Source organism: Culex quinquefasciatus, chromosome 3, assembly GCF_015732765.1.
Source record: "Culex quinquefasciatus strain JHB chromosome 3, VPISU_Cqui_1.0_pri_paternal, whole genome shotgun sequence".
NCBI lineage: Eukaryota > Metazoa > Arthropoda > Insecta > Diptera > Culicidae > Culex > Culex quinquefasciatus.
The window spans coordinates 184,261,208-184,273,312 of NC_051863.1; the positions used below are offsets into that span (position 1 = coordinate 184,261,208).

At 37.5% G+C, this 12,105-nt stretch overlaps 2 protein-coding genes across 15 annotated transcripts in view; both read left to right on the plus strand.

The window, feature by feature from the left end:
- LOC6041261 (protein alan shepard) overlaps window positions 1-9,608 on the plus strand; it is a 340,069-nt gene extending 330,461 nt beyond the window's left edge. For all 14 annotated transcript variants that reach the window (XM_038261535.1, XM_038261536.1, XM_038261531.1 and 11 more), the window contains one exon: window positions 1,450-9,608. In XM_038261535.1, the coding sequence (XP_038117463.1) occupies window positions 1,450-1,590 (141 nt within the window). In that variant the 3' untranslated portion in view covers window positions 1,591-9,608. The remainder of the gene's footprint in view (window positions 1-1,449) is intronic.
- Window positions 9,609-10,620: 1,012 nt separating this feature from the next.
- LOC119770077 lies at window positions 10,621-11,481 on the plus strand. The gene is made up of 2 exons (XM_038264277.1): window positions 10,621-10,783; window positions 10,848-11,481. Exons 1-2 carry the CDS (start codon window positions 10,670-10,672, stop codon window positions 11,457-11,459), a joined length of 726 nt encoding a protein of 241 aa, XP_038120205.1. The 5' UTR covers window positions 10,621-10,669; the 3' UTR covers window positions 11,460-11,481.
- Window positions 11,482-12,105: the final 624 nt, after the last annotated feature.

Below are 12,105 nucleotides of genomic sequence, written 5' to 3' on the forward strand. Positions count from 1 at the left end.
CCGTCCAATTTCCTACAAGTTTTTCTTTGACCACTTTTGATACAGTGCGGCGCCTTCGAGATACAGTAATTTTTAAATTAAAAAACACAAAAATATTTAAATACCTTACGCCCTTCTCAAACGTTTTTTTCGAGTACTATTGGCTCCAAATACACAAAAATGGCTTATATAGGCCTAGGACCATTTTTATGATCTGACTATCAAACTTCCCTCGGGTTTCATACTCATGACAGCAGGATAACGAATGTGATTGACAAAATGTTGAAATCGGAGAATTAAGGTTGTTGCAAATATTTTACAAAGCTTTTGTTGAGCAACCCTCCTCTCCTTCCCCATTTTTTTTTTTTTAATTGGTTTAAATAATCAGGTGCATAGATTTTTTTTCAATACTTCATAATATCAATGGAAATTGAAGTGCAATCCGCTGAAATCAATTAAAATTGCAATAAGTGTTTTTCGCTTAAATCTTAGGTTTATTCGTCGAATCTGACATTTTTTGAATATTGAGATTGCAAACCTTACGAGTGTTTTAAACAGTTTCTTTTTTTTTTTTTTGTTGAAATGATGGATTTCTGGCTCTCAACGACTTTTTTTAAGTTACACTCAATTTAAAAATAAAATTAAGCCAATTACGTTACGTTGTTCAGATAACATGTCACCATTTTCGAAAAAATCCTTTAAAATTTTATGAAAGCACAAGTACATTCAATTAAATACTTTTTTTCATATATCTAAGCACTCAAAGTAACACTTATAGAAACCTGTCATTTTGGGTTTTCAACAATTTTAATTAACGAAAATGTTATTATTTAATGTCATGTAAAAATAACAGAAATTTTAAAAATCTTCAACTGACATATAATTTCAAATAAAAATAAAGTATTTTTTTAAATAACCTTTTTTTTATTCGGCCCGCAAGCTCATTTGAGCTTCAAATTTTTCCCGGCCTTCAAAAACTTTGAGCATTCCTGTATTTCCGGGTGAAATTTAAAATTATATTTTTTCTAATACTGAACAAAATAAGTAAACATTGGACTGAGTTGTATAATTTAACAAAAACTAGACTAGTTAACTAAGTCAAACAATCAGTAATTTTTGAAGCAAAGCCTCAAATAAAAGATAACTTAGATTTTTTTTAGCAAATCAATAATTTCCTTTTGGGTAAAAATATCGACAATTAAAAAAATACCGTTAGAATTAAAAAAAAAAGCTTTTTGAGGTCCGAAATAATGCTCTTGAAAACTTGCTCAAAACTTTGCCATAGTTCAAGTAAACAAAAAGCAATAATAACAAATTTGGTTATGATTACTATTTTTTTTTTTTTTTTTTTTTTTTTTGATGATTTATCAAGTGCCATAACATGGACTGCTGTGAATTTTATTATGTAGCTAAAAATTTTACTAACTTTAATCTTTTTTGTTATTCCTCCCCCTTCGAAAACCTCCGCAGTATATCAGCCCGACGTACCCGTACTACGCGCCGACGCCGTCGATCATCCACACGATGCAGATGGGCGACTCGGAGCAGGCCAGCACGGCGGCCTCCCCGGACGAGGCGTACACCACACAGTATCAGCACGCCCCCAAGTAGAACACCAGCAGCACCGACAGCGCCAACTTCCCGCCGGATGGGAGAAGGTTCGGGGGCGGTGCGCGTCAGATCTAGAGATGTATGGGGTAAGAATTTAAGCCGAAGAAGAAGATCAGTTGCGAGCAGTAGACGCAAAAGAAGAAGAAGAAGAAGAAAGTCTCCAGTCATCGTCATCGTCGTAATATCGTCGGAGTTGTTTGCCTCAATCAACCAACCAAGAACCTATGAAATTAACTAGTAACGTCAGCCCCTCAGAGAAGGAGAGAGAGAGAGAGTTGCAAAGAACCTCAGCTCAGCTGGTACCGATCTTTAGGGAATATTTTGTGTGAGATATCGAGCACGCGCGCGAGTTCAGGAAAATTGCCAAGATCTTTTTTGTTCACGAGGGACACAGACCGAGAGAGAGCGAGACAGGAAGTAATCGATACCTCAGCGAAAACCGTTGATTTTTACACAAGACTTGAAGCGAAAGCATACACAACCACACCCACTTCCTACTAGTTCGTCGCAGATCTAGCAGTTAACAACACCTTCAACAACTTAACTAAAGTACGCCCCCCTCCCTGACAGAGAAATGCATGCACGCGAAGGCAACGGTAGAAGTTTGTTAGGAGCCAGAATACCCGGGCTGATCGTGGCATACAAAGTTTAGATCAATCACACACCCCCGTAAACCGCTATTGACTGTTAAACTTTTACATTTTTCGATGTTTTCCAAACCCCTCCCCCACAACAATTCTGGACGACGACCAACCTGACTTCGCGCAGAATAGTTCGCGAAAGTGCGCGAATCTTCAACTGTTTGTTTCCCCCACGCCCTTTTCCCTAATTTTGTTTGTTAAGTTTTGTACACACGTTTTGTTCTATTTTCCTTCTGACACGAAAAAACAAACAAATAAAACTTATTTATTTCACCTTCTCTGCGGCAGCCAGAGAACAGAGAAAACGCATCGCCGATCTTTTGCAAACGCGCGAGAGTCTGAGAGAAAAACTCGAAAAAAAATCACACACCCAAACACACACGAGAAGTACTGATGAAGTTTAGTTTTTAGAAAGAAAAAAAACGACGACGGAGGAACCAAAACCAAGTGCGCGAACCTCTAAAAAAAACTGCGAGCAAACCAAAAACGAGAAAATTTGATAAGAAGGTCGTCGCGCGCTCGCAAAGCTCTGGAATTCTCCCTCACTCTCTCGCACAAGCAAATTGATGTGACGTCGTGACGTCACGCAGCGAAGAGCGAGAGAAACGCGAGAGTTGCACAGCGTTGCGCGAGCGACGACCGACTGACGATTGAAGAGCGAAAAAGAGAAAATCGCGAGAGGCGAGCTCTAAAATGTAATTCCCACACCTTTTTTTGCCCCGCTCGCCAAACTGCGAGCGCAGAAAGGAGTGAAAAAATCGCGCGAAGAAGAGTCGCTTTTTTTGTTAGGTTAATTTTTTAATTTATTTTTTGTTCGGTAAGCGAGATTGAGATTGAGCGAGCTAGCGAATGGGAGAGAGCAGAGAGTTTTCGCTTCGAGGAAACGCCGTGGAAGTGGAAAGAGAAAAGTGGAGAGCTGGAAGAAGCTGCAGGTGTGAAAAAGAGCAAATGCAAAGGAAAGCTAGTTCATAATTATAGTTTTTAGTTGTTAGATAGACCGATTTGAAAATTTACATTTTAGGAAAGAAAGAACAAGGGACAGAGATGAAACTGAGCGAAATAGAGAAAGAAAAAAAAAGAGATAGCGGAAGTCAGAACGCGTCGCAGAATGGATAAGAGAACGAGTAGGTCGTTTTATCAATTTTTCAGTTTTTTTTTCTACATTTTTTTTGAATTAGTTCTATTTTTGTAGTTTGTAAAAGCAAGCAAAGAGAAAAAAACCCAGAAACTGGAAATTGAAAACCGCGAGCGAGGAACGAGCGTATGTTTTGAGACTGAAAGTTGCTTGAACGATTCCAACTTAGGACAGAAAAAGCTATTTTTTTTGCAAAAAAAAGAGAAAAAAAGAAAGGCAAAAGTGCAAGGCTAACCGGAAAGGGAAAGAAGAAATGGTTTTGTTTCTCTTTTACAATTCCCAACTTTTTTTTTGTTTGTTTCGTTGTAAGGCAGTGTGAATCTTAAGCATTAAGAATGAAGCAAAGGGATTTTTTCCTCCGCGAAAAATGATGATTGAATAAAAAGTGAGCGCCGCGGCGCAGTGTGGAAAACTCTGCAAAGCGCGACCAAAATGAAGCTCCCCAAAACAAAAAAGAGTGGGCGGTGTCGAACCGTTTGCGATTAATTTATTTTTAATTAATAATCAATACTCCCTCGGTTTTTTTGTTCCTGGCAAAAAGAGAGTGAATTTGCTGGGTCAATGGAGTTATTTGTGTTGGTCCATTTGCGATGAAGGGTGTCGGCGGAAAAAAGAAGGACCAGAAGTGCGAAGAAAGGAAAGAAAGTGTCCCAAATAATTGGTATTTTTTGTTGGTCCTCCTCAAGCGATTTCGTCGAGTAGGGGAAGGGGAGGCTCTGAAGTGTGGCGCAAACCACGTGTGACGGAAATGGGCTACGATTGGCCGTTATGGTGATGATGATGGAGTAATTCCGGTTTGCTGGACACGGGCGTCGTGTAAGTAGTTTTTGGTGATACAGTTTTGCCTTCGGAATCGGTTCGTTTGGCCTGATGGTGGGAGACCGCACAAGTGTGTCCCTGATGGATTGATTGTAATTAGATGTTTTTTTGAAGACTGATGATCTTCGATTCATCAACTAAACTCTTGAAATGGGAGGAGGTTTGATATAAATATTGAATATTCTGCAAAAAATCATTCTAAAAGTTTCCGTTCCGTTGCCGGCTCATGAGTGACGGCAACCAAATATCTGAGGAGAAAAATTAACTTCCGTAAATTCACTAATTACAACTTCGGTGTCTTTTCACAGCTGAAACTAGGGCGTTTTGTACCCAGCGGTGATGGAGCTGAAGAATTAACTTTCCGTTAGTTCCCGTAAATTCACAAATTACAATTTATTTACAACTTCGGTGTCTTTTCACAGCTGAAACAGGTGCGTTTTGTGCCCAACTTGCATAAGGAATGTTTTCAACATTTGACTTTTTGCGCGTTGCAGCACCTGTCAAAGTACGACTGACGTTTAACCACCCGCTTGCCTCGGCAAGGGGCGCGTTGTCAATTGGTCCATGAAATATGTATTTTTGGGACTTGATTTTTGTAATATTTTTACTAGTGAGTAATCAGTGAAAACGTTTGAGCTAACTTTACTGTTCTGGAAGGTATGTTTTTGTAACATTTTTTTTTTTCAATTGTCCTCCCTTAATCCCCTGATTTATTTAATTTTGTTTTACAGTTTTGCCTCATTTAAGCCTACAAAATAGCAAATCTTCTGCGGCAAACGGTGAGGTGCATCATTGGCGATTGTATGTGTGTATTATTTTGACACTGGACGAACACAAATCCTACACAGTTTAAGTTTCTCTATCACAGCCATCTCGCGGGGTAAGAACGTTTAATGAAAAAAGCATGGAAATTGTGCCTTTTTACAATTTTTTTGTAACAAGTCACAGGCATTCCCTAAACTAACACAAAACAAAGCAGAAGAGACTCACACTCACACACGCTCAAAGCGTCGTTAAACAATGTCACGTGAGTTTGGTAAAACATTGTAAAAGGCAAAAAGAGATTAAAAAGAAGCGACGAAAAGCTGAGCTTTAAGCTCGCCACACAGAAGAACGACTGTGCAAAAAATGGGCATTCAAGGCAAATATAAAGAAAAAGGAAACAAATCAACAAAACTAGTGAAAGAAGTGCTAAGCTGTTAAATGCAGAAAACAACACACAGACAAAACAAAACTGTAACAAAGATTCAAGCAAATGAAATGAAAGAAAAAATAACACAAAATAACAGAGATCAACCAACTCAATTTTTCTACACAAATATTTTTGAAAGTCCCCTTTTGTCGAATTGTTGAACCGTTTAACGCGAACGAATGTGAAACACACACACACACAAGGAAAGCGAACTATTGAACACAAACAGAAATAAACAAAGAAAAAAACATGCAAGCAACTATGACAAATATGAATGTGTGTGAAACCTGTTATTTTCACCTCGTCGAATATCTAGGGAATATCGTAAAAAAAAACAAAACAAAAAATGTCAACAACAAACCTAAAAACAACAACTAAACAACAAGAACAAATCAAGAGAGCAAACAAAAAAATATATTTTCGAGAGCAAAGAACTAATCAATGTCAACAAACAAAAAGGTGGGCTGTTTTGGGGGCGTCTCAGTTTTCGGGCAGCGCCAGTGTTGCCAGCTCGCACCAACCGGCGTGAAAAATGGAGCTGAAAAGAAATATGTTCAGTAGGTTTTATACGTAAACAAAAAGGGTACACCATCTCGCCGAATGTGGGACGGTACACCAAACAAACACACAACACACAACACACAAATAATATTCTCTGTGAAATGTTTCGAAATTTTTGAACAACATGACGGCGTCACCTAGTGAAGACTAAACTGTTTTAAACCAAACCAAACGAAACAAAACTATCGAGTAGTAGAAGATTGCTGCAGCGTTCATTTTGAGTCCCACCCATCCCGTTTTTTCGGTGCCGCGAAGAAGAAAATCGTGGACGCTTTCGGGTGGGGGTGTTTTAGTACGGATTTTAGTACAATGCAGTTTTGCGGAACGGCGGTGGCACGGTGACTGGCCCAGCAGTGTGTACTGATAGAACTAATCAAGCGATTCATCAATTATTTATGCATATATACACAATATAGGACGATTATTATTTTAGAACATAAAAGAACATTTAAAAAAAAGGAAAGAGGAAAACCGCTATGTGATAGTATTTCCAAACTGTGATACGAATATTATTTTTTTGTTTGTTTATTCGAGGAAAAGAGAAAGTCATCAACTATTGTATTGTATAGCTTATTTATTGAAAAGGGGTAAAAACAGAAGCGAAAAGCAAGTTAAAAAATATTCATAAGGTGTACTAATCCACTTATACGCTCTAGTCCACGAATCACACTCACACTAATCTCGTTTTTTGCTAGCCACTATTTGAGACTTGTTTGATATGATGTAATATATCTACGTATTGGACGCGAAACAGAAACCGATTTTTTCATAGGTGTGTGTCGTATCACTCACTGTTCTCTCGATTTTCAGGGACGATTTTTAAACGTAAGTATCGTAATATTCAAATTATATATCAAACTAAAGGAATTTTTAGTACACACTGGCTGCGTTTTCGTGCCCGCCGAAAGCAAAACCGATCATTATTCGCACAAAAGAAAAATACTAGCGTAACACAATTTGTACTAAAACGCCAACAACGAAGCGCCGCGACCTCACCATCCTACTGATCATCCTGACCGTGTTTTGGTTTTCGTTTTCTAGTGTAAAAAAAAGACTAAATCGCCAAACCTTAACCCAACACACCCTTATGAGTACTCTTGTCTAAATGTCATTGATTTACAAAACTGTACTAAACACTGCTGAACCTTTTGAAGGAAAAAGAAGAACAAAAACACATTCATACACGCAGCACTCACTCACACCCACACCCAAACACACACAAACTATTAACTAAAAGAAAATAAAAAGACAACTTGAAAATCTTCCATCTTCGAAAACACTTAACGAGAACACTATTAAGGAAAGTATACAATAAATAACTTTATTAAACATAAAATATAGAAAGAAGCGAAGTTATGAGAAAATGATGATTTAAACAATGACTGAACATATATTAACACAAAAAAGAAAAACACAACAAAAAGAAGCAGTTATAAAAACACACCCCCTTGAAAGAGAGAAACGAAAGTTGTTGAAGTTGTACTAAAAAAGCAAAAATAACAGTTGTCACTCTCTCTGTCTGCGCTCGCGATCATCACTGAAATTTTAAGCTATATTTTCTTATTTATCTGAAAGAGAGAGGAAAATATAACCACTCAAGAGAACCCAATCAAATTGGTGATGCACGCCGCACAGACAGAGCAGAGGAAGTCGGACTATTTTTACCCTAACACATTTAGTACAGCAGCATCGAAGTGCAACCAGGCTGAGGAAAGTGACATTGAAAACTGTCACGACGGTACTCTTGTACACCGGAAAAAGCGTTAAAATCAGACAAATTTGAGGACTGGATAGAACTTGAGTTAGATACTATTATTTTGATGAGAACAATCCAGAATAGAACGTTCTTAACGAGAAAGACGAAACCCCATATTGCAGCGAGATCTGAAGTAGAACAAAACAAAAACAGGAGACGACACTGAGCAAACAAAACCTTGAAGGAGAAAAAACACACACTCACAAGAAAAAAAAAACAAGTAAATCAAAACCATTGTAGCAGAGAGTGACACGGTTTCGCACGTGACTTTTTTTGGAACCATTTACCTTTTATCCCAGAGTTGAAAACAAGGAGACACACACAAACAACACACGCCCAAAATATTCACAGAATCTTGTGCGCTGAGTAGGCGCAGAACAACTTGTGCAATTTTTGCTTCGATTTTTGGCGCACTCAAGTTTGGGTTTAACGCTCCGATTTTGTGGTTCGACCGTTACCAAGTGTTACTTTGTACAGTAATGTTGGTTGATTTGATCAAATTGTATTGTTTTTTTTTTTCAGTTGGAATTTTTGTTTTAAATTTATTTCGGTTTGACTCGCTTTGGTTAAAGTGAATTTCAATGATGTTTTCTGCAAGTTGATAAATTTAAGCGAAAAAAACGTAGGTGAATGAAAAAAAGTAGACAAAAACTGAAAAAAAAACCTAAAAAAAACAGTAGTCGTAGAATAGGAGACGAAGGGGAATGAAGCAAGAGAAAAGAAACAGAGGATTAAGTAGCTGAAAGAAAAAAAAGTAGCTTTAGGCTTAAGGGAAAAACAACTAGCTTTTAAGGCAAACAACCACTCACATACACACAAAAAAACACAGAACTTGAGAAGAAGAAAAAGATGATGAAATAAGTGCGAGCGGGACACATAGGAATAATAAATGAAAAAAAGATTTTTGCTAGTTTGTAAGGGAAAAAAATATTTAGGATAAAAAATTGTTTAGACTAGAAAAGCTGCAGGATGATGCGAAAGCAAGCAACCAAATGATGAAATATCCGATCGGAGAGATGACGCATTGTGTTCCGTTCTTGAGACTTTTGTTTCCTAAATTTCTCGAAACCGACCTATTTACAGTAGAGACACAACTCTCTCTCACACACACACACAACTGATTCCTATTAAACAGAGAAACGGAGAGATGACAGAAAAAAAAAACGCAACTTCTTCCAAATTTTAGGTTGTTCGATCGATCATTTCCAAATTTCGCATACAACCAACCAACCAACTTTTTTTTTCCTTTTTTCAACCAATTTTTTTGTTGTTTTCAACAATCCGTATTGGTTCACTAATGATGAATAAAATCACACTTTTTGAAAATCGCGAGCGGGGCTTCCACCTTCGTTTTAACGTTTGCGTTTTGAATTTACCTCATTGTGCACAACCAAACGGCAAAATGATCTGAAAAAAAGTATATTTAAAAAATATTGCTGGAGGAAATTAAGAACACCCTCGGAACAAAGTTCACTCCAAGGTGTGTTCAATAAAAGAAATGAACGTGAACTAAAAGTATTATTGCAAAAAGAAATTTACTTTTTTATTTCACTTTTTTCAAGTTTTTTTTTTTTTCGATTGACGGTAAACTTAAATTGAAAAAAAAAGAAATAGTTTAAATTGAACGCGATCAAACGAAACGAGCAACCATTCATATGATTGAACCATTAGCGAAGAAAGGAAAGGGAAAAGAAGCGTGGAAACGGATTGATTTTTAGGGTTAATGATGTTAAATGAAACTAGCATTAAAATGATGAAAAAAAAACTAGATGAAAAAAAGATTTTTTAGGATTAAGTGATGCAACAAAAAAAACTAATGAAAAAAATACAAAAAAAAAACAACTGAGAAGCAAATGGTTTACAAAATGAGAAAAAAAAAAACTTAGCGAAGAGTAGGGATTAATGAAAGCAAAAGCGGAAAATGAAATTGAGCGCGAAAAAATGTCGAAATGAAAAATAAGAAAAAAAAATGAAAACTACTTTTAAGTGACAAAAAAGAAGAAAAAACACAAGAGTAGAAAAACTCTTTAGCTTATAAGTGAAAAGAAAAAAGGAAAAAAGAAACCCTAGCTTTTAAGACAAACTGATGAGAAAAACTGCAAGAAAATAAAAGCGATGAGAACAAACAAAACCGGGGCGGGGTTTTCAATTGTGGCATGTATCACATTCCCAAATGCTTCCAAGAATCATGAAAAGATCTTTTTGCAATTCCGTCGAGAAACTACTTACTTTTCCTGTCATTCTTGAACGACGAAATAGCCTACTTTTCTGTACCAAAAATAACAGAATCGAATAGCAACACTTTTCAAAATAAATGCTGAAAAGTTCTACTTTTCAGCACTCAAATGGGTGCTGAACACTTGTTTCGAAAAGTAACACTTTTCAACATTTTTTTGATTTAAACGATTTATTGACAAAGACATGAAAATTTGACATACAATTTCACTCAGTGTGTGTTTTTTGGAATTGCAAAAAAATTTGTATGGAACTCGTTGCAAAACTTGATTTTTTCAGCACTCTTCGTATTTATCCAACTCGGTGAACCTCGTTTTATAAATGTACGACTCGTGCTGAAAAAATCCTCTTTTTGCAACTTGTTGCATAAACTACTATTATTTAACAAAAATATGCCCAATCATTCCACACACATTTTAGATTTTGTTAATTTCAAACTAGATAATGATTTTTTTTATTCTGGAGTTTTTTTTTTTTTTTTTTTTAAAGGTCCAATAAACCAAATTTTCGGTTTTTGCTTTTGGGTGTTTTAATACCCCTGACTCAAGGCGGTTTCAAAAACACCCGAAAAGCAAAAACTGGAAATTTGGTCTATTGGACCTTTTCAAAAAAAACCAGAATTATTTACTGCTAAAATCAATCTAAGCAACCTGAATCTTTATGACTCAGCGCTTGTTCGATCCGTCAAAAAGTTCTTTAAAAAAATAGGGAAATCTTTTTAAATCCCGCGAATAGGAACCATGAAGCGAAGTCGGTTCACGCACAAACCCTCGGAAACGGAGGAAAAGGTCGTCATGGAGTACAAGGGTCGTTACTTTGAAGTGCCTCGGTCCGAGTATCAAAGGCGATTAACGGTAATCCAAATTCCAAGGATTATTCAAATATGTCTTTACACAAACTTCAACTTTCCGCCCACAGCACATTGAGCAAGCGCAAACAAGCAAGCAAGTTCAAGCCGTGTCCCGAATCCGATCCGACGTTGCTTCCACCAGCCATGGCCCTAACCCCTCCGCCCCGGAAGCTCGCTCCAAGAACAACAACACCGACATGGTCACAAGCTTTTTCGACCAGCTCGAGCAGAGCTTCAAAAAGACCATGAACCAATCGGAACGAGCCCAAGAAGCGCCAAAGACCCCGCTGGAACATCATTTCACCCTGGAAGACTGCAACGAGAGCCAGCAGACGATCGCGGAACGACCCAAAGATTGTCCGATTCCAGCGGAATCGGCGTCAACGGCACCGCAAGATCCGCGCCTGTTCATGGACGTGGCCGATTCGCTGGCACAGCTCAAGAGCACCGTGACGGACCTGATCGATCGCACCATTGTGGACATCGAGTCGAAGGCGAGTCTTAGCCAGAACGTTTCCTGCGAAACGGTCCTGATGAAACGGGCTCTCGGGGAGGGTGGCGAGAACTCGGTACAAAATTCGGAGTCCTATGCGCAGAGCAAGAAAGCCATCAGGAGCAAGTTGTACGGAGAAATTGAGGAAATTGTCAAGCGATTAAAGGATATGGAGTTTTTGGAATGAGATCTGCGATGATTTTATATTTTAGAGGAATTTTGTTTTATAAATATGTTCAATAAACTATTTTGTTCTACAAAATATTGTACAGTCCAGACTCGATTGTCCGAACGTCGAATAAACGAACATATTTTTTCGTGTTTTTTTAAATATTTTTATTTTTAGACTTATAACATAAAATTCGAGTTCTGCGACCCCATTTTAGTCTAATTTTGGCCGCCATCTTGGATTAAAAAAACTGCATCACTTCAGAGTTGTTTACTGCCCATGTTCGCATAAATCATTCACCCCATATTTAAAGTTTGTCCCACAAAGGCTACGTGTTAAGTTTTCACGAAATAACTGTATTTTCTCCTGATTATGTTGTAGGCTTTTCTGAAAGATCACACGATTTTGAACCAAACTGCATCAATAACTCAAAATCGATGAAAATACATATGGGACATTTATGCGATCAGGGGCAGTGTAGGGGTCATACAAAAGCTCAACAATCTAAAAAAAAATCGTCATTTTATTTATCCGAAGTTACTACAGTCCAGACTCGATTATCTGAAGGCCTCGGCAAAATTTCACTTTAGTTAATCAAAACTTCGGATAATCGAATCCAGGGCCCCGGCGATGGCCTGATATGAGCTATACCGAACAACATTGG